This window comes from Arvicola amphibius, chromosome 9 (genome assembly GCF_903992535.2).
Source record: "Arvicola amphibius chromosome 9, mArvAmp1.2, whole genome shotgun sequence".
NCBI lineage: Eukaryota > Metazoa > Chordata > Mammalia > Rodentia > Cricetidae > Arvicola > Arvicola amphibius.
Genome location: NC_052055.2, coordinates 122,297,920 through 122,319,057, shown reverse-complemented (window position 1 = coordinate 122,319,057; position 21,138 = coordinate 122,297,920). Strand labels below are relative to the sequence as shown.

At 54.9% G+C, this 21,138-nt stretch overlaps 2 protein-coding genes across 6 annotated transcripts; one reads left to right on the top strand and one right to left on the bottom strand.

Annotated features, from left to right (window-relative positions):
* The first annotated feature begins 3,248 nt into the window (after positions 1-3,248).
* Positions 3,249-9,361, top strand: Pacsin1 (protein kinase C and casein kinase substrate in neurons 1). Of its 4 annotated transcripts, none has more exons than XM_038343150.1 (10): positions 3,249-3,302; positions 4,113-4,269; positions 5,461-5,696; positions 6,077-6,232; positions 6,380-6,555; positions 7,710-7,830; positions 7,925-8,017; positions 8,346-8,371; positions 8,749-8,936; positions 9,252-9,361. In XM_038343150.1, the coding sequence occupies exons 1-10, from the start codon at positions 3,249-3,251 to the stop codon at positions 9,359-9,361; spliced, it is 1,317 nt and encodes a 438-aa protein (XP_038199078.1). The 4 variants fall into 4 exon arrangements, with proteins under 4 accessions (XP_038199078.1, XP_038199077.1, XP_038199076.1 ...); XM_038343149.1 differs by having other exon boundaries at positions 7,710-7,836; XM_038343148.1 differs by lacking the exon at positions 8,346-8,371 and having other exon boundaries at positions 7,925-8,052.
* Positions 9,362-15,370: 6,009 nt separating this feature from the next.
* Positions 15,371-20,879, bottom strand: Spdef (SAM pointed domain containing ETS transcription factor). 2 transcript variants are annotated; one of them, XM_038344215.1, is made up of 5 exons: positions 20,474-20,879; positions 18,431-18,628; positions 17,605-17,652; positions 17,357-17,503; positions 15,371-15,549 (listed from the first exon to the last, which is right to left on the bottom strand). In XM_038344215.1, exons 1-5 carry the CDS (start codon positions 20,877-20,879, stop codon positions 15,371-15,373), a joined length of 978 nt encoding a protein of 325 aa, XP_038200143.1. The 2 variants fall into 2 exon arrangements, with proteins under 2 accessions (XP_038200143.1, XP_038200144.1); XM_038344216.1 differs by lacking the exon at positions 17,605-17,652.
* Between the last annotated feature and the right edge of the window lie 259 nt (positions 20,880-21,138).

The following is a 21,138-nucleotide window of genomic DNA, read 5'->3' as shown; positions in this document are numbered from 1 at the left end:
TCTAATTCTGAAGTCAGGTCATTTTCCAGCAAGGCCAGAGCAAGTTTGTACTGGACCTTTCTTGTGCCACACGCTACCTCAGCTGGGAGCCCAGGAGAGTCCTGCAAGCCAAGCTGTCTGAGCCTAGGTGCTCTCTGGCCTGACACTCCAGGTCCTGGGCACACTGTCCCTGCCGCATGCTGGGAAGACACCCTCAGCCAAGCTCCCAGGCCGTAGATTCTCACTCCAGGGCTGGAGGGTGAATTGGTTTTATTATTGTTGAGACGGGGTTTTATTGTGTAGCCCTGGATGTCCTATGTAGACCAAACAGACCTCAAACTCAGAGAGATACTCCTGCCTCCTGAGTGCTAGTAATAAAGGTTTGTACCACCACCCACCACACCTTTTTTTTTGAGACAGGGTTTCCCTGTGTAGCCCCAGCTATCCTGGAACTCTCTCTGCAGACCAGGCTGGCCTCAAACTCACAGAGCTCCACCTGCCTCTGCCTCCTGAGTTCTGGGATTAAAGATGTGTGCCACCACCGCCCAGCCCAACTTTTTATTTTCTTTTACTTTGTGTGTAGGGGTGTTTTGCCTGTATGTACATCTGTGTACCACGTTGTATACAGTGCTTGTGGAGGCAAAAGAGAGCATTGGATCCCCTGAGGCTGGAGTTAGCTTGTTGTAAACCACCATGCGGGTGCTGGGATTGACGTCAGGTCCTCTGAAAGAGCAGCCAGACACCCCACACACACGCATACACACATGCACATGCACGCACACACGTGCACGCACACACAGACACGCACACAAAGACACACGCACACATGCACGCATGCACACACACGCATGCACACATGCATGCACAGACACACACAGAGACACACATGTGCACACACATGCAGCCATGCACACACGCACGCAAGACACACGCACACATGCATGCACACACTACACATGCACGCATGCACACACACGCACTCACATACACACACCCACACGCACGCACTCACGCACACTCACACGCACGTGCACACACACCACTTTAGTTTTGCTTCTGAAATACAGTTCGTGGGCTGGAGAGACGGCTCAGTGGGTAAAGCACTCCCACACGGACCTGAGGACCTGACCCCTGATCACCACGCATCCAAATTGGCTTTCTGTTAATGCAACAGACACCATGACCAAAAGCAGCTGAGGAGGAGAGGGTTCATTTGAGTTATACATCCCAATCACCGATCGCTGAAGGAGGTCAACAAGAGCAGAGGCAGGAAACACGGGAATGCTGCTGATGGACTTGCTCGTCCTGCTTTCTCATGGGGCCCAGGACCACTGCCCAGGGTGGTCCTGCCCACAGCAGGCTGGGCCCTCCTATGTCAACCGTAAATGAAGAGAATGCTCCCACAGAGATTCTTAAAATCACACACATGATTTAAAAGAAATTCAGGGGGGCTGGAGAAATGGCTCAGTGGTTAAGAGCACTGGCTGCTCTTCCAGGGGTCCCGGGTTCAATTCCCAGACCCACATGGCAGCTCACAACTGTCTGAAGATCCATTTGCAGGGGATCTGACACCTTCACATTAATGCATATGAAATAAAGTTAAATAGACCATAAAAATATTTAAGAAAAAAAAAAGAAATTCAGTTTATCCACAAGCAGAAGCGTGAGAGGCTCAGGTGAACCCAATGTGAGAGACCTGTTCCACCTCGCTGCCAGTCCCACGCTTCTGTGAAGCTGACCATTTTGCTCTCTGGTCTTTTATATAAAATAGCTATATATATATATATATATATATATATATATATATCCTTTCCAGCCAGGCCGCTCTGCGTGGTGTTGCGTCACTTGGCCTGTGTGGCTTGGGATGGGTGCAGGCTGCAAGTCTGCACTGTCATTCCCTTAGCCAGTGCCCCAGCAGCATGGACTTGGGTCACCCCCAGCCTTTGTGTTGACCCGCCCTGTTGTACTGAACCAGCTTGTGGGTGCTTGGCTTGCTCTCTGAAGGGGAATTCTTAGTGGTGGCATGGTGGGGGAGAATCCATCCTGTGAGACCAGGCCATGAGGAATGGGTCCCTCCACAGTACCACCCCATCCTCCGTCACAGAGGCCAAGAGGCTTGTGGCAGTTCTGATCTTCAATCCCAGGTGGCACAGGAGGATCATCACAGGAATGGGGCACCAGGCCCAGAACGAGAGAGATGGGGTGGGGGAGGGGCATCCTTCACCAAGCATCCTCATGTGTTGGTGCCACTTGCCTTGAGTCTGAGGGACAGTGGCCTCTCCCAGGTGGAGCTGAAGTTTGCAGAGCTGATCAACCCTCACCCAGAGACCTCACGGGTCAGGGTTCAAGCCCATAGCTGCATTGCACAGACAAAGAAATGCCCAGGAGCCGTGGCTGCCTCTTTGAAGGCTAAGCCCTTGGCCCTCTGTGGCTTGTTTCCTGATTATTGAACCATTCTCAGCTGGGTGACAGTGAGGCCCAGGAGGGGAGGGGTGTGCCCCTGGCCCCCGGGGCAGAGCATGGCCTAGATTGGGCAGCTGTGATGCCTGATGACAGATCCAGGGCAGACACAGGCCTGGGATATTGTGTAGATCACAGTGTGACCCCAGGGCCGGAGAACCACATGCTCAGCCGTGTGCAGGAAACTGCAGACAGCTAATGGGGCTGTCGAGGCAGGACTTGGACAGCCAAAAGAAGATGGGCAGGGTCCAACTGGAAAAATTGGGGGAACCCTTAGCTCGGGATATAAGTGGGAGAAAGATCTCCTGTCATGACAGAAGCTGGGACTCCAGGGGACAAGACCAGAGGCTCTGTATTGGGGCTAGGGGAATCCAGGATCTAAGTGTCAGGATCCAGCTGGGTCAGGTGGTCTGAGGAGAGGTAGGCACCAGCTAGGAAGAAACCAACTAGTGCTCCCTGGTATGTGAGGAAGGCATGTATAAGCTGGAAGGGAGAGCTTTGTCAGGGAGATGGCTTTTGAGGAGAGGCTGCCAGCAGAATCTTGGGAGGCAGGAGGAGCAGGAGTGGAGATGGGCACCAGAAACTACAGACTGAATCCTGGGGTTATCCTCGGCATGGTAAGCCCTTCCAGGAGGCCCCCATCCCAGTCTGAGGCTCATCTCTGGGCACCTTCGCGAGAGTCAGGGACACAGGCCTGGACTAGGACGTGGATTACTTCCCTCATCTCTGTGGCCCTCTCCCTTGCAGCTTGTGAGCGCGAAGCCCGCTGACTGCCCATCCATACCTGCCCGGCTCCCTCCGGCTACACCATGTCTGGCTCCTACGATGAAGCCTCGGACGAGGTCACAGACAGCTTCTGGGAGGTGAGCGGAGGTCTAGGCTCTTGTCTGTACCCCGACTCAACCCGTGAATCAGCCTTGCTCCCGAACGCCTTGGGCCTCTTCAGAATCCCCAGTGTCCAACAGGCAGCTGAGGCCTTGAAAGTAGGGTAAGAGCCATGGCCTGCGGTTGCTCCCTGGATGCTGCCCCAGCTGCCTGTAGCTGTTCACACTCTGGGACCAGGCCCCTCCGGACTGGACAATGCCCAGCCCTTCCCACCAGCGCCTGCTGTACTTCACAGTTCTCGTAGCCTATCTAGCTGTTCCCGTTCTACCCCCTGCATGGTGGGCAGAGGGTGGACTTCTGAACCGGAGAGCTGGGTGAGCCCAGGGACACAACAACCTCAGAGAGGTAGAGGCAAGACTATAAGCCAGCATTTCAGGGGCTTGAGAGTATTTGAGCCTTGGAGGAAAAAAATATTGCTTTAGGCTTTGGAATCAAAAAGGAAACTGGCGGGCCTAGATTAATAAGTGCTTAATGAGATGTCCACAAAACATAATATTGTGTCAAGAAACAGTAGCTCCGCTCTCGCGTATATGACTCGTATAAATATAATAGATTTAGCTCACAAGAGCAAAATGAATAATTCATTCTAGCCCAAGTCCAAATTATATAAAACCCCTTCTGCTTTTTATGGCAGTGAGGAGGTTTTGGAGGAGGAGGGTAGGTGGAGATCGTGGGTCTGACGTGGAGTTCCGGGACTCCGCGAGGTGGATGGCAGGAGGTGCCGCGCCCCCTGCAGGCCATGGCCGGGATCACAGGGGCTGCCCGGTCACTTGCTGCTCTGCCGCCAGGTGGGGAACTACAAGCGGACGGTGAAACGCATTGACGATGGCCACCGCCTGTGCAACGACCTCATGAGCTGCGTGCAGGAGCGCGCCAAGATCGAGAAAGCCTATGCGCAGCAGCTCACCGACTGGGCCAAGCGCTGGCGCCAGCTCATCGAGAAAGGTGCCCCACCCCCGGGCTCTAGCGGGTACCCCAGGGCGGGACCCCAGTGCACCAGCATCCCAGCCACAGGGCTTTTCACAAATCAGGGTGTCCCTTTATTCTCCTGCTTTGTACAACTCGAGAGTGAACACACACACACACACACACACACACACACACACACACACACAATCATCCGTTTTTCTTTCGAAAGAAACTTCCCCAAAAGTCATAGTGCAGAGAAGCCCTGGTACCCTTCAGCCAGCTTCACCGCTAACATTCACTGTAGCCTTCTGTTTCATTTTGAGACAGAATCTTATGTAGCCCAGGCTGACCTCCAATCCTCTGTGTGGCTGAGAATGACCCTGAAATCCTGATGTTTCTTCCTCCCCTTCCTAAATTGAAGATTCCAGGTGTAGCTCGCCATGCCTAGCTTCTCTTCCTCCCTTCCTCTCCTCCCTCGGTCACCTCTCTCTTGTTTCTTTAGACAGACAGTAACCCTCACACCTAGAGTACCTAGAACTCCCTCTGTAGAGCAGGCTGGCCTCGAACTCACAGAGATCCACCTGCCTCTGCCTCCCGAGAGCTGGGTTTAAATTGTGCACCACCGTATCTGGCAGAGGTTTTTGCTGCTGCTGCTGCTCCCTCCTCTCCCTTCTCCTCTTCCTCTTCCTTCCTTTTCTTCTTCCTTTTCTTTTTATTGACTTTACTGTGTAGCCCAGGCTGGTCATAAACTTGAAATCTGCCCCAGGCTTTTCCTCCGTTAGTATGCATTTTTCTTCTGAACTGTTTTTAGGAAGTTAGCGCTATCATCCTGATCCCCATTCCCAAACTCTCTAAATATCGAAGAATGCCAGTTGCTCGGGCCACCATCCTTCAGCTGTCATAATCAGGGAGTTTAAAATGCTCATAAATAACTAGGCAGTGTGGTGCACGCCTTTAATCCCAGCACTCGGGAAGCAGAGGTGGGTGGGTCTCTGTGAGTTCAAGGCCAGCCTGGTCTACAGAGCGAGTTCCAGGACAGCCAGGACTATACAGAGAAACCCTGTCTCAAAAAGTCAACAACTTAAAAAGAGAAAATAAAAAAAAAGAGGATGGATAAAAGTTTGGGGAGAGTGCGGGAAGGGGTTTCTGTTGCCCCTGGAAGAGGGGAAGCATCAGAGGACTGTGGGCATTGTGTGCTGGGGCCCCTTAGCTCCCTGACCTCCCCAGGTCCGCAGTACGGCAGCCTGGAGCGGGCCTGGGGCGCCATGATGACAGAGGCAGATAAGGTGAGCGAGCTGCACCAGGAGGTGAAGAACAGCCTGCTCAACGAGGACCTGGAGAAGGTCAAGAACTGGCAGAAGGATGCCTATCACAAGCAGATCATGGGTGGCTTCAAGGAGACCAAGGAAGCAGAGGACGGCTTCCGCAAGGCCCAGAAGCCCTGGGCCAAGAAGATGAAGGAGGTGCCTCAGACAGGCGGGGCAGGGGCCAGCTCAGGGGTGGCGTATCACAGGAGGGCATCTGTGGAGAGGGAGGGCACTCACAGGGGACAACAGCGTCTGCAGAAAGAACTGTCCACATGGGAATCTCTGGTACCCAGTGTGCTTCCCCCAGCACACAGCCCGCTGACTCCACAGATCCCATGACGGGCATGTCTGCAGAGACTGTGAGCCGTGTCATGTGGGGCAGCTCCTACAGATGAGGGCATCGCGTAAAGCCTAGTAGCCAGAGCCAGCAGGCTCTTGCCTCTTAAAAGGGCTGCTCCACAGTGGAGGGGGGATGGGCAGGCAGGTATTGGTGAGGGGTGACCTCGTGCACACCCACCCTGACCTTCTCCCCTCAGCTGGAGGCGGCCAAGAAGGCCTATCACCTGGCTTGTAAAGAGGAGAAGCTGGCTATGACTCGGGAGATGAACAGTAAGACGGAGCAGTCGGTCACCCCCGAGCAGCAGAAGAAACTTCTGGACAAAGTGGACAAGTGCAGGCAGGACGTGCAGAAGGTATCTGTGGGGAGGACGTGCAGAAGGTATCTGTGGGGAGGACTGCAAAAGGATGTATGGGGAGGTGAGATGGGGGTGGGCCTGAGGGTAGCAGCTGGGAGCTGCAGGCCTGGCAAAGCCTCACCCCATCCTCCCTGGTACCCACAGACTCAGGAGAAGTATGAGAAGGTGCTGGAGGATGTGGGCAAAACCACGCCCCAGTACATGGAGGGCATGGAGCAGGTGTTCGAGCAGTGCCAGCAGTTTGAGGAGAAGCGCCTGGTCTTCCTCAAGGAAGTCCTGCTGGATATCAAACGGCACCTCAATCTAGCAGAGAACAGCAGGTACCCGGGCATGGCCTGCTCTGTCTGGTGACGGGAGGCTAGGTGGGGGGACTTGCAGGGAGCATTGGGGGAGTCTGCAGATGCAGCTGCTGCAGGGGTGGGGCGGTGCTCTCTAGTTACCCCAGAAGCACGAGCCTGGGTGCATGGCCAGGAAGCATTTGGCTGGGGCTGGAGGGAAGACCTGAGTTCTGTTCCTGGAACCCACATCGGTCAGCTCACTATTATTGCCTGTTACTCCTGTGACAGAGGTTCTGCCGCCCTCTTCTGGCCTCTGGGGACACTTTCAGTCAGATGCTCAGGCACACACATATAAAATAAAACTAAAGAATAAATAAATCTTGGGCTGGAGACTCAACTGGTGTGCTTGCTGCTCCTACAGAGGACCAGAGTTGGGTTCCCGGCACCCCCTTGTGGTGTCCCACCTTTGGCCCCCAAGGCCACAGACACATGTGGTATCATCTCACAGACACATAAATAAAAATAAGTCTCTTAAAAAATATCTTGCTAAATGCCTTTAATCCCCAGCTCTTGGGAAGCAGCAGCAAGCAGATCTCTATGAGTTCAAAGCTAGCCAAGGCTACATAGAGAGACTCTATCTCAAAACAAAAGTTTCAGGGAAAAAATTGTTAAAAAAAAAAAAAAGTTAAAAGCTAGGTAGTAGCAGCACACACCTTTAATCCCAGCACTTGGGAGACAGAGGCAGGTGGGTGGATCCCTGTGTGGTTGAGGCTAGCCTGGTCTACAGAGTGAGTTCCAGGACAGCCAGGGTTACACAGAGAAACCCTGTCTCAAACAACTAAAACAAACAAAAACACAACAAGTTAAAGTTCTGGAGACATCGCTTAGCAGCAAAGCACCGAGATTCCCAGCACCTTCTTGGTAGTTCACAAACACCCTGACTTCAGCTGCAGGGAATCCACAGACACCCTGACTTCAGCTCCAGGGAATCCACAGACACCCTGACTTCAGCTCCAGGGAATCCAGTGCTCTCTTCTGGCCTCCAAGAACACCAGGGACACACATGGCACAAACACATTCATGCAGGCAACATACACACATATATAAAATAAATAAATACAATTTTAACAATAAGGCGAGGGGATGCTTCTGCTTCCTGGCTGGGGATGGGAACCCTGTGGCCCTCTCCTGCACAGCTACACCCACGTCTACCGAGAACTGGAGCAGGCCATCAGGGGAGCCGATGCCCAGGAGGACCTCAGGTGGTTCCGCAGCACCAGTGGCCCTGGAATGCCCATGAACTGGCCTCAGTTCGAGGTGAGAGTGGGCAGGGTGGCAAAGGGGGATCCTTAGCAGGTAAGGAGGGTCCTGACAGCTCACACCCCTTGCCTTGACTTCTCTCCATCCCTAGGAGTGGAACCCAGACCTCCCCCACACCACTGCCAAGAAGGAGAAACCGCCTAAGAAGGCAGAGGGGGCCACACTGAGCAATGCCACAGGGGCTGTAGAGTCCACATCCCAGGCTGGGGACCGCGGCAGGTGAGTACCTTCCATGGAGCTCCTGGGTAGGAGAGAGACCAACATACTGGGACAGATACATTTTATCCAAGAAGACAAGAAATGACCCCAGACCATAGCTGCCATGTGTCCACTGAGAAGCAGGTGGGTGACCCTTCAAGACTGCTGAGTGAGGTACACAGTATTCTAGGCATGCTCCCACATTAACAGATTCAAGCCTCTGACCAGCCGGGAAATGTGTAAATGTGTGCATTTTGCCGGGCGGTGGTGGCACACGCTTTGAGTCCCAGCACTTGAGGGGCAGAGGCAGGCAGATCTCTGTAAGTTCAAAGCCAGCCTGGTCTACAGAGCGAGTTCCAGGACAGGCTCCAAAGCTACACGCTACACAGAGAAACCCTGTCTTAAGCGCTGAGGCAACATGTCCAAGGGTAGGTTCTCTACTCCAGATCTTAGCTGGTACCCATTTAGGGATGGTGCCCCTTTCACAGGGTCACAGGGTCAGACAGCCTCGAGGTCCTCTGCAGCACTTCCTCCCTCAGGAGCTGAAATACTAACGCACAAGGTTCAATTTGTCAGAGGGTCACTGGCTCTGACCCCGCCCCGTGCATCCGGTCTCTGCTCCAGCCTCGGTAGAATTTGGACCCAAGCTCTGGTTAGGAGAGAGTATTGACAGGATGGGGTCAAGGCTGCTGATCGGGACCTCCATTTGCACCCCAGTGTTAGCAGCTATGACCGAGGCCAACCGTACGCCGCCGAGTGGTCAGACGATGAGAGCGGGAACCCCTTCGGGGGCAATGAGGCCAATGGCGGCGCCAACCCCTTCGATGATGACGCCAAGGGGGTACGTGTGCGGGCGCTCTACGACTACGACGGCCAGGAACAGGACGAACTCAGCTTCAAGGCCGGTGAGCGAGCAGGGCTGAGGGGGCGGGGCTAGCGGAGAAGACTGGGCTTGGATTGGGCAGTTTCAAGGGTTGGCAGGTAAGGGGGCCAGGGCAGAGGTTTAGGCATGGAGGGTGGGGCCGAGACTCGGGTGCTGGCCTAAGTGGGTCTCGGGCAGCACTTGGTTGTCGAGTGGGGTGTAGCCCCGAATCGGGGTCCAGGTAATTCAGTTGGAGCACTGAGGTGCCCTGGAGGGTTCAGTAGCTTTGGGCTAAGGGACAGTTCGGGTCTGAGTGCCTGTCCATCATAATAAGGTGTCCCCGTGTCCCCCTCCCCAGGAGACGAGCTCACCAAGCTGGGAGAAGAAGACGAGCAGGGCTGGTGCCGCGGGCGGCTTGACAGCGGGCAGCTGGGCCTCTATCCTGCCAACTACGTTGAGGCCATCTAGCTACCCTGCCCATCCAAGTCCTCTCGCTCCTTGTCCACCGCCTCCCACCCTCTCCCTCTCCTCGCCATAGAGTTCCAGACATATTTTCCGATCAAGCTTTTATTTTTTTAAAAGTCAAAACAGAACAAAAGAAGAAATACAGAGACAGCATTTGCGGCCTACCTGGATGGAGGCCAGGGTGGTGGGGCTTAGGACAACGGCCCCAGCGTAGACAAGGGATTTAGCCCAATGTCACTTCTGCTCTACAGAGTCCACCAAAGAGTCTCCTGAGCCCTGAGGAATACCTTCTTGATCCTTCTACCCTACTTTGCTCCCCTGCCCCACCTCAGGCTGCCAGCAGCTGCCCTTGTCACCTGAGCCTGGCTTCTTTACCCCTTCCTCCCTCCCCCGTTCCTCCCTACCCACTTCTACCACTACCCCCCTCTTTTTTATTTATTTATTTGTTTATTTCTTTTTTTGTTGTTTTGTTTTTTGTTTTTTTGTTTCTCAAGGCAGGGTTTCTCTGTGTAACCCTAGCTGTCCTGGAACTCACTTTGTAGACCAGGCTGGCCTCGAACTCACAGAGATCCACCTGCCTCTGCCTCCCGAGTGCCGGGATTAAAGGCATGCGCCACCACCGCCTGGCTTTCTACCCTCCTCTGAAGGCCTCCTCCACATCCCAAGAAGGAGGCCTCCCAATCTGTAGTCTTCCACTCTGTCCTGGGGGTGCTGCTCTCCCAGCCCTGGTCTTTTGCCCACCCTTCTCTGTGGAGCTTCCAGGGCTCTTCAGAGCCGGAGGAAGTGGTGGTGTCCCTGGCACACGGGAGAGTGAGGGGAAGAGCAGATCCTATCCAGGCTGTGCCAACCTCCCAGTGCCGGACCCATTTTGAGGGATGAAAACCTTGTCTGGACCTGTGGTCAGAGGCTCCCCAGAGCCACTCTGCAGCTAGCAGAGGCCCTGCCCCTCTCCTGAGGCCTTGACACCGGGCAAAGCCCCCCCTCACCCAAGCCCAGGGCAAAGCAGCAACAGTAGCAGCCTTCTCCCACTCCCTAGGGAAGAGGCATTGGCCATCCATCCCGTCCTTCATGGCCATCCAGAAATGCCCCACCCCTTCGCTGTGTCAGCATCGGCCTTTGTGAAGCCAGTACACAAGGCTCTCAACCTCCCTTTTCTTGCTTCTGTCCCTGGCCAACCTGGGGGACACGGGCTCAGGGGAGCATCCAGCCTGGCCCCGTACAGGGAAGCCAGCAGCCCAGGCTGGCACGAGAAAGGAACTCTGGACGGTCACCATATCTTTCTTGTCCCTTTTAGTTTTCCAACATTACCCCCTGAATGCTGGCAGCCCCCTCCCCCAGTTTCTCTAAGCCTGAGCCTCCATTAAAGGACTCTGGGGGGTGGGAGGGAACACAGGGCCCTTGTGGGTGGAAAGCAGGTGGCAGCTCTCCTTTGGGTGGCATGGGAAGCAGACAGGCTGGATAACACCCCAGAGGGGAGAATGGTCAGAGTCTGTTTATCCAGAACTTTGGGAATAAGGACCTGAGAAGTCCCATGCTCACAGCCAGTATCTACTAGGCCTCTGAGCCATAGACACCCTCTGCCTCCCGGGTCGTGTGGCTTTCGGGGCCTCCAGGAAAAGAGCATGCGTCCCTATGTTCTCTAGGACCCTTTAGCTACTTCTGACACTGTCAGGTCACAGACCTGGGCATTGGGGTTCTGACCCTCTTCTCGTGGTTAGGGCGGTGGCAGGGGCCTGCAGGGGTCAGTCCTTCCTCAGGACCATGAGCGTGGCATCCTAGGGCTGCCAGCATCCTCTCCCTTGTCACCATTTGCCCTAGGGACTTCAGCTGCAGCCAACGTTGGGTGCTGGGCCCCTCAGGACCTGAAGCAGGATTTGGAACCCTCCTTTTTCCATAGCTCCTCCTGCCTCCCTGGCTGGCAGGAGTCCTCCACCCCAGAAAGGCAAGAAGCTGCCATGTCTGCACGTTGGGGCCTGGGCTCCCCCTCTGCACTAGCGGCTTCCCAGCACCTGGAGAGGGGCTGTGGCCCTGACTAGACCCCAGGTCTGTCCCCCTCAGCACACTAGCTGCCCACTCCTGGGCAGGGCCTGGAAAATCTCTCTCTCTCCCTTATGAACAACCACCTTCAATGACCCCATCTGTGACCAGTCTTGGTCCTCAAGCTCCTCAGCACCCCAGTGCTGGAGGGTCCCTGGAAGTCCCTAGAGCCCTGAGCCTGGCCCCACCTGTCATGACTTGTGCCGGGGCACTCATACCCCTCACCGTGTCCACACCCCTCCTGTGCTCCCCAAGGGCCCCACTGATGCTGCACGGGACCCTGCAGGGCTCGTTCAGTGATGTGTTTCGTCCCCAGTTAAACCACCATCCTGCAGCCTGGTTCCAGTGAGGAGCCATGGCTGCCCAACCACCCACCGCCGCCACTGCGTCTGCCGCCCTAGGCTTCCTGACTCCATTAGTTCCGACACTTGTGAAACTCCGAGAAGTGCTGTGGTCTCAGCAATGTTTTGTACATGATTGTGTAATTTAAAGGTATATAAATACAAATATATATATATATATATATATATATCAGTTGTGACTGTATGACTGTGGATAAAACCAGAATTCTATCACCCTGCCTTGTCTTCTGAGTCTCTGTGAAGAAGATGTCTGTCCTGGGGGAGGTGGCCCTGCGCAAGGCTAAGTGCCGGGCAGCTGAGGGTCTAAGGAGGTCACTGAGGCTCTGGCCTCAGCTACGAGGTGAAGGGTGACAGCACTGACCAATAGACTTGGGCATTTAAAGTCCCAGACTCATGGCTCTAAGGTTGGAGGTGTGGCCCATTGGTTCTTGTCTGCTTTCATACCAGGCAGAACAATCAACCAGTAAATAGACAGCCGAATTCGCGGTTCAAGGAACTCAATCTTCAAACAGTCTTGGGTTTTAAAACAGAATTCTCAACAGTCCTGATGGGGCCTCCCGCGGAGCAACGCCAGGTCTCCTTGCTCTCCTTGTTCTCCTGCTGCTTGCCTGCTGTGAACACCTTTTGTAGGAGGTCTCCTGGGAGCATCTGCCCTGGCAGGACTAGAGCTCGGCCCTCTGTGAGCCCTCCTAGAGCTCTGATGCCCGCTTGCATCTTAGCAGGGTCTTTTCTGAGACCCACGCCTTCCCCTGCCTCAGCTCCCCCAGTCTGTGGGTAGGAATCAAGAGGCCCTTCTGACCCTGGTGGTCTAATAGAGCCTCACACAAACATATAACCCTTGCACCAGCACCTCCACCCCAGGGTGCCCACAGCACCCCACCCCAGGGTGTTCATGTCACTCTCCCCACCCCAGATCTGTGGAGGGTAGGGGGACAACCTTGGGCTTCCTGGCATGACCCTTTACCAGCTGAGCCATCTCACCAGCCTTCCTTCCCCTTCTCCCCTTTTTCCTTCTCCCTACTTCCCTCCCTCCCCCTTTCCTTTCTCCATATTCCTCCCCTTTATTCGTTCCTTTCCTTCTTTCACTAAAACTAGATTCTCACCAGGGCTGAGAGTTTGCTCAGCAGTTATGAGCACTGGCTGCTCTAGCAGAGGACCCAGGTTCGATCCCCAGCACCCACATGGCAGCTCACAACCTTCTGTGATTCCAGTTCCGGGGGAATCCTACATATTCTCCTGACCTCCGAAGGCACTGCATGAATGTGGTGTACAGACATTCAGGCAATGTGTGTACAGGCAAAACACCCGTATGCATAAGTAAATCTAATAAAATAAAACAGAATCTCATGTAGCTGGTCTCTAACTGGCTGTGTAGCTGAGGCTGTTCTTGAACTTCTGCCTCCTAGTCTCCAATGCTAGCACTGCAGGCTCAGGCCTCCATGCCCAGCCCAGGAATCAGAGTGGTGGCCTCTTAACTCACACATAGGATATTCCAGTTTGTTTGGGGCGGGGGTCAGGAAATGTCTTGCCCAGGTGAGGTCCTAATAGGGACATGCCAACAGAGGGAGGCGAACCCATGGTTTGCTGCCAGCTCAGGAGGTGTCACTGGGGAGCTGCAGCCTTCTGGATGTTCCTTAATGGAAGCTGCCCCTCTGATCTCCTCTAGGTGGCGCTGTTCCTGCCCCCTTCCCCCCCCCCCCCCACACCCGCCCATTTGAGAAACCCCCAGCCCTGCCTGAGCTTTGTGCCTGGCTCAGGCACGCTGGGACATCCTGTATGACTTCAGGGACACCTGAGGGGCAGGATGGGCTGGCTGGAGACAAAACCAGTTTAACAGAATATTGAGCCTGCCTCTGGCCAGGGTCCCAGTCCGCCTCTTCCCTGGGGAAGGGAGACAGCTGGGACCTAGCATGGCAGAGACCTGGGCAGAGCCCTCCCCTCCTGTCAAGTCCAACCCCGAGTGACAGATGCCAAGTCACTGTTTGCCCGCTGTCAGGGGTAAACATTCTTCAGGAGACAATAAAATCCTGGGGGCAGAAGGCAGGCTGCAGGATGCTTTTAACCCTTGGTGGTCCAGCCTGGCATGGTGGCACACACCTTTAATTCCAGCACTCAGGAGGCAGAGACAGGAGGATCTTAAGTTCGAGGCCAGTTTGGTCTATGGAGTAAGTTCCAGGACAGCCAAGGCTACACAGAAAAACCCCGTCTCTGTGTAACAAAAACCAAACCGAAACAAAAAACCCCCAAACCACTGGTGTTCCAGGTGGTGTTGGCGCCCTGTCCCTTCTCCTAGAAGACTGGCCTCAGAAGCTACGGTCTGTGGGGCTAGGTGCTGACCCATTTGAAAAGGGAGGCATGGAGTGAGCTCAGCTCCTGGCCCTGGCATCCATAGATGTGTTACTGTGAGCTAATTGCTCAGGCATGCTGGACCTCTGATCCACCATGTGCAGAGAAGAGCAATGACCCTGGCTTCAAGGTTTTGTTGAGGATGCTGATGACAAAAGGCAGTAGGAGTGGCTGGTGCACAGTAGGGATGCTTGATTTGGGCAAATAAACCAGGGAAGTTTACCCTGGGCTGCTCAGGAGAATGAGCAGGCTGGCTGGGATCTCCACACGCAGGCAGATGCATGACCAGCTGCCCATACTCAGGTGGCTCTCATGCCCACATAAGGGACTCACAACTCCACAGATGCATCTTGGGGAGTCTTTGGGGAACACAGACTGCAAACCCTCCATCCTTACAAAGCTACTGTCCCATAAACATACTGAATCACCCACTGTCTCTCATAGTCTACCATGTGGTCCAGCTTCCTTAGGTGGTTGAGAAAGTATAATAGCTCTGGGCCTCTTGCAGGAGAGCCAGACCTCTGGCACACCTGGGCACCCCTGGAGGCAAAGCCCTGCCCTTCGACAGAGTAAGTACAGAGGCTGCCTTCCTTACCTGGGGCTTGTGTGTAGAGATGCTCTTCAGCCTGGCCCAGGGTGAGGAGGGCACAGTGGCTGGCTAGATTAGCTACTTTGGCCTGGAGAACGTTCTGCCTCTTCTATGATGTCTACCAAACAGCTACCATTTTTCTCTCAGGCTCAGCTCCATGACACCTTCCTGGGCAAGCTTTCCTCGTAGTTTCCACCCTAAACACCTGTGACCACAGTCACCTTGACCGCTGCTGGCCTCTCAGCTGGGTTGTCCATAGCCAGACACTGGAGAGCTGGCAGTTATCTTGTATCTTTATTAACCATTCCTAGGGCACTCCTGGCTCCCCAACACAGGATGCAGACATCTTTTGGTACCATGCCAGTCATGGTACAGGATGGGGTCGCAGGAGCAGGAAACAGTGACATTACCATTCTGTGAATTGCCTTGGTTGAATCCCACAGTCCAAGCCTGGGGGTGGGGGTTCTCCACTTGGGAGCAGTCCTAGCTCCCTTGACCCTCCAGGGCCCTTGTCCTTGAGCAGGGACTCAGAGGGCTCATGTGTATCCCTAGATACTGACCTAGGTCTCTGGGACCCTGGATTCTGGGATGCCAGCAGCCCCTGGATTCAGATTGGGCTGAGCCCGGGCCAGGAGGAGTGACTGGGACAGGCGGTAGGCCTCTGGCCTCTGAGATCTCTCAGACGGGATGTACGAACTGGTAGACCAGGCGCTGAGAGATGTCGGGTTTGCGGATGATCCCCTTCTTGTAATACTGGCGGATGGAGCGACTTAGCTTATCGTAGTTCATGGCCGGCCGGTTCTTGCGCACACCCCACAGCCGGGCCACCTGAGCAGAGTCCTCAATTTTGAAGATGCCTGGGAGAATGGGGGGTGGGAGGAGAGGAGATATGAGATCAATGAGTCACTTTCGGGGAAAGGACAAGAGCCAGATGCTGGGGCCCTCTTCAGCCCTGGCCCCAGGGACAGGCTTTGGGACTTAGCAAACATCTCCCTTCCTTTCTTCCTTTCCTTCTTTTTGAGATAAGGTCTCTCTACATACCTTGGCTGTCCTTGAGTACTGGGATTAAAAGCAAATACCATCATGCCTAGCATTAGCAAACTATCTTTCAATAATTTTTACCTTTCTTACTGGCTGAAATTCTAACTTATGCATAATATTAGATCAAATGCAGGTTGCGTATCCCTAATATGAAATTTGGGGTCAGAATGGCATCAGAGTTTGGAGTTTTAGGGCTTGGGAATATTTGACAGGCTTTTCTGGCCAGAAATCCATGACGGTGTTCTGAAGAGTTTGCATTTGGGGAGCATTTAGGAATTTTGTGTTAAAGGTCAGGCAGCACAGATTATTAAGGTGAAATTTACTTGTTTTTAAACATTTTGATTCTGGACCTAGAACATTTAGTATTATATATGGGGCTCACACTGTGTTTCTGATAGACACCATGCATCTCTAGGTTGAAGCTATGATTTTTCTTGCTATTAATTTTTCACATTCATTTATTTATTGCTCATATTGTATGAATGTGTGCTTTGTGTCCCGGTGTGCCTGTGTTTGGAGGTCAGAAGACAATTGGCAGGAATCATTCCCCTTTCCATCCTATAGGAACTGAACTCAGGTCTTTTGGCGTGGTGTCTGCTCCCTGAGCTATCTCACCGGCCCCAAAACATGATGCTTTATAAAGATTTATTTTATTACTGCATGTAGTAAGTGTTTTGCTTGTGCATTTGTAAGTTCGTGCCTGATGCCTGCAGAGGTTGGGGATGGGGCATCAGACCCCTAGTGCCCAAGAGAGTTGAGAGCAGCCACGTGGTTCTGAGAATTGAACCTTGGTCCTCTTTAAGACCAAAAAATACTCTTAACAATGGAGGCGACTCTCCAGTCCTGTTTTTTTTTTTTTGAAACAAGATCTTTCTATTTAGACTGGGGTGAGCATAAAATTCACCACCAGCCTCTGCTTTCCCAGTGCTGGCCTTAAAGGCCTGTGCCACCATGCCCTACTGAAGCCGTGTTTTCCCATTCTCGGCAAATGCTCTCAAGTTCGTACTGTGTTCCAGGCGCTGTGAGGTGCTGAAGGAATCTCAGTGCCAGTGCCAGTCTGGTGGAGGGGCTGATGAGGATACAAATAACACCCTAAACCTTGAAATCCTTGGAGTTGCAGGGGTACAGATGTCTGAGTGGCGCATTTGGCACAGGGTGAAGGCAGTCAGTCTAGGCAACACCTCTCCCAGATGGAGTCATGCCCCAACCCCACCTCAATTGCAGGTCCGCCCATGCCCCATGCTCTCCATCCCTGCCAGAGCCCTGTGACCACCTCTGCCTAGCAGAAGCCCCGCCCCAGCCCTGCCCACGCTCCCAACGGGAGTTCCACTCCATAGAAATCCTGCTTTTCCTGCCCTCCCCACCCTGCCCTCCCCACCCTGCCCTCCTAAAGAAGCCACATCCCTGACCCAGCCCCTCCCCCTCTCAGTAGTCTGAGCCCCGCCCCCACAGACAAGGAGCTCCGCCCTACATAAGCCCCGCCCTCCCTTTCTGACCCTTCCCGCTGTAGACCTGTCCCTCTTCCACAAGTCACGCTCCCTTCTAAGCCCTCCCTGCCCTGGTAACCGTGTGTGTGTGTGTGTGTGTGTGTGTGTGTGTGTGTTTCGGGGGCGAGTATTGTACCTTTCTCCTTGTTGAGCCAGCGGATGAAGCGGCCGTAGCTGTGGGGCTTGAGCAGCAACTCTTTGAGGAACTGCCACAGGTGGATGGGTTGCCCAGAGCACGACGAATCCACCTCGCCGTCTGTCCATCCCTCCTCGCTGGTGGAGGCTAGAAGCCAGGGCGGTAGGGTGAGTGGCATGGCCACCACCCGCTTCCCGGGACAGCCTCCCTCAGCCCCACCAGGCCTTCCTGCGCGTGCCCCCGCTCACCGCAGTAGTGAAGGGCCCCGGGCGAGGTCCTCTCCTTCATCCAGGCCGCTGTGGGACAAGTAGGGGAGGTTGGATACCCAGCTGAGGTCCCCCGTGGCTGGGGTCCTACAGCTCCCTGCCTCCCGCCTATCTAGGGTAACTAGGTGCTAACACGGGAGTGGGGATGTCGGAACTGCGACTGCATGGCCTCTGTGTTCAGGAGCTCCCCTTTCCTCACTGTGAAACGGGACAGGGACATTCTTTGGAGCTGTGGCCAGGCGACAGTGCTGAGGGCTGGCCCTTAGCGTTTGTACCAGGCCTTTCTCTCTAGCTACCCACTCGACCACCCGCTCTGCCCACTGCTAGGCCATCAGCCAGGGACAAAGCTCAGGTCACATCTACTGGTCAGGTGCCCGGGCTGGGGCAGCCATTGACCATTCACAGAGTCACCTGAGTGGGTCCTGTCCCCCAGTCATCCCAGACCTCTAAGGGAAGGGGCCTTGACCCAATGAGCAAGCGCAGAATCCTCCAAAGTGCCGGAGAGGAAAAAAGAGCAGGCAACAACCCTGTGTGTGCAAACACAGGTGTGCCATCACTCGTGTGGACGTCAGAGGACAATTTGGGGGAACTCAGTTCTCTCCTAACATGCAGGTCCCAGGGATCGAACTCAAGCTGACTGAGCCACCCTGACAGTCACTACCTCTTTAATAAAAAATAAAGCTAACCTTAAAAAGCTGGGCATGGGATGTGTGCCTGTAATCTCAGCACTTGGGAAGCAAAAAGATCAACCAAGTTCCAGGCCAGCCTGGAGCCAGGAGGGACCTGGCTGTGCAGCTTCACGTCTTACCTGACTTCCAGATGTCCAGGTGGGCATGCAGCACGTCCCCACCCAAGGGCGCACGCTGACGGAACTGCTCCTCCGACATGGCACACAGCTCCTTGCCGCCCAGCTCCTGGAAGGCCTTGCCTGCTGGAGGCAGCCGGTACTGGTGCTCTGTCCACAGCAGCCACTTCTGCACGTTACCAGGGCTCCAGTCCCCAGGGTCTGGGCAAAAGACAGCATCTTAGCTGGGGACTGCTGGTGGGCGCCACCTCAAAGGCGGCTGACCATGACATCCGGAGCCTTGAGGAGCCCCATGGCGGCAGATACTCCACAAAAAGGAAGTGCGAAGGAAGAACCACGGTCCTAGCACAAGCTTGCTGCCTCTGCAACCCCATCACATCCAGGTGTCTGTCCAGCCCCTCACGGGGGCCTCTTGGGAGACCCTAGCTCTGAAGGGGACAGTTGCATTCAACTACGGACTGCCAGACACCTTTTGCCTTTTCATAACCTTCTCAAAGAGAAAACCCACCCGGGAACCCTTCATCCTGGAATTCTAGAGACGAGAAAACAGGGGTGCATGAGGGGAGGGGTGCATGCAGGGAGGGGTGCGTGCGGGGAGGGGTGCGTCCCTTGTCCGACACTTTGCAAACATGTTTGGGTTCATAGCAGCTGCCCCAAGTGGCCATAGATCAGCTAAAGGTGGGGGAAAAGATTCACCAGCTGTGTGTCCCCTGGGAAACGGCTCTCAGGGCACATAGCTGGAACTGGACTGGGTCACAGTGGCAGTGAGGCCAGTGTCCCAGCTGAGTGACCCGCAAGGTAGGCTGCTCCCACTTCATAAGGCCGTTTTCTTCCTTGAGGTCAATGCAATTTGTTTCTGTCCCCATTGTTCTGAGAGCACAGCCCTCCCAAGCCGGGATGGGGAAGTGGTACCGTGGGAGAGCCTCCTGGGGTAGGGCTCTCTGGAGTGTGGGAAAGTGGAGACACAGAGATGTGGGCAGGAGCTGCCTGGAATGGGGACACCACTTGGGAGCATCTAGCAGATTGGGGGTGGTGGAGCAGGAGCTGAGGGGCAAGAGAAGCCCCTACTTCCCATGGGAAAACTAAAGGATGGAGATCAGGACTTCCTACCCCTCAACCGTCCAACCTGCAGCACTAGCTCCATGACACACCCCAGACCAGACACACACACAGACACACACACAGAGACACACACACAGACACACACACAGACACACACACAGACACACACAGACACACACAGACACAGACACACACACAGACACACACAGACACACACAGAGACACACACACAGACACACACACACAGACACAGACACACACACACGCACACAGACACAGACACACAGACACAGACACACAGACACACAGACACACAGACACACAGACACACACACGGTCTGTTCCTTGGTACCCCCTCCTCCTCACAGCCTCCCATCAGTTGACTAAGACCACATTCGGCTGTTTAATTATGCTCCATCAGGCCAGCTCCACACAGAGGGACCTCTACATCCTGTCGACTGCTCAGAACCCCGGTCCCTGTAGGGTGAGTGGCAAGTCAGTCAGTGGCTGTTTATTGAGTACCTCTCATGTCCAGTGCTCTCTAGGGACGGGGACATACAAATCCTTTGGACAGCAAGTGGGGCAGGAACAGACATGCCCTCAGGCCTCCAAGTGGCAATCATACCATGAGAGCAAGAAAATGGGGGAAGCAAGAGGGGGTGTGGGAGACAATCTCAACAGGGTCAGCAGCCTCAAGGGGTTGCTGCCAGTTAAGCCTGCAGACGGCCAGGGAGGGGCTCAGGACATTAATCCATGAGAAAAGCATTCTAGGTTGAAGGACCAGCAGGAGCAAAAGTCCCGGGGTGAGCGTTGTGGAAACGAAGGGAGACCAAGTGGGTGGAACAGAAAAGGCGGGGCGCTGGACGGAACAGCGCACGAATGCTCTTTATCCACTAAGTGGGGGCAGTGTGGGTGGGCACGGCCCTGGCTCCAGCTGCTGTGTGCCCTGGGGAGTCCCCGGTAGAGGTGGCGGGAGGGTCTCACCTGCTGTGATGTTGAGCAGCTTGCATGCCGTCTCGATGTCCTTCAGGACCTCGCCCACCACCATGGACTGCACCTGCTCTAGTGAGTGCTCATCCAGGCTGCTCCCAGAGGCCTGGCTGTCAATGACCGGACACTGCTCAGGCTCCTCCAGCGGCTCCTCCCTGGCACTGGCCGCGGGGACCTTGGCTACCCAGCTGCCATCCTCGGGGTACATGTTGAAGTAGGAGAGGTAGAAGGCAGACAGGCCCTGCTCAGGGGTGGCAGGTGGGCTGGGGCTCCATTCCCGCTTCTCAGGACCCACTGATTCCACTGCCGCCTTCTCCACACCTGCCCGCAGTGCCACATCTGGGGACAGCAGCAGGCAACCAGGGGACACGACGCTCAGGCCCGGACTGGCGCTGCCCATGCTGCCGCTGAGTCTTGTGGCTGCGTCTGTAGAAGACAGAGAAGGGAAGTGGGTCTCATGGCTGCCCTGGCTCTGTGGGAGTCAGTAAGCTGGTTACAAGACTCAAGGCTCAGCAGGCAGAGGGCTGGGCCTGGGAGAGGCCTGGGGGCTTCTGGGTCACTGGGCAGTGAGTACAGGGCTGGCTGGAGATGGGACATGGGCAGGTGGGGGGCAGTTTTTCTTAAGGTCTGGTGTAACAGGTTGGCCTGGACCATGGTCC

Bases quoted from the DNA above. Each gene is read 5' to 3' on its own strand.
- Pacsin1 (XM_038343147.1), top strand. From the start codon at position 3,249: ATGTCTGGCTCCTACGATGAAGCCTCGGACGAGGTCACAGACAGCTTC. The intron at 3,303-4,112 runs GTGAGCGGAGGT...CTCTGCCGCCAG, and splicing joins TCACAGACAGCTTCTGGGAG to GTGGGGAACTACAAGCGGAC. The intron at 7,837-7,924 runs GTGGGCAGGGTG...CTCCATCCCTAG, and splicing joins GGCCTCAGTTCGAGGTGAGA to GAGTGGAACCCAGACCTCCC.
- Spdef (XM_038344215.1), bottom strand. From the start codon at position 20,879: ATGGGCAGCGCCAGTCCGGGCCTGAGCGTCGTGTCCCCTGGTTGCCTG. The intron at 17,653-18,430 runs GTAAGACGTGAA...CTTGTCCCACAG, and splicing joins CCTGGACATCTGGAAGTCAG to CGGCCTGGATGAAGGAGAGG. The intron at 17,504-17,604 runs GTGAGCGGGGGC...CCTGGCTTCTAG, and splicing joins CGGGGCCCTTCACTACTGCG to CCTCCACCAGCGAGGAGGGA.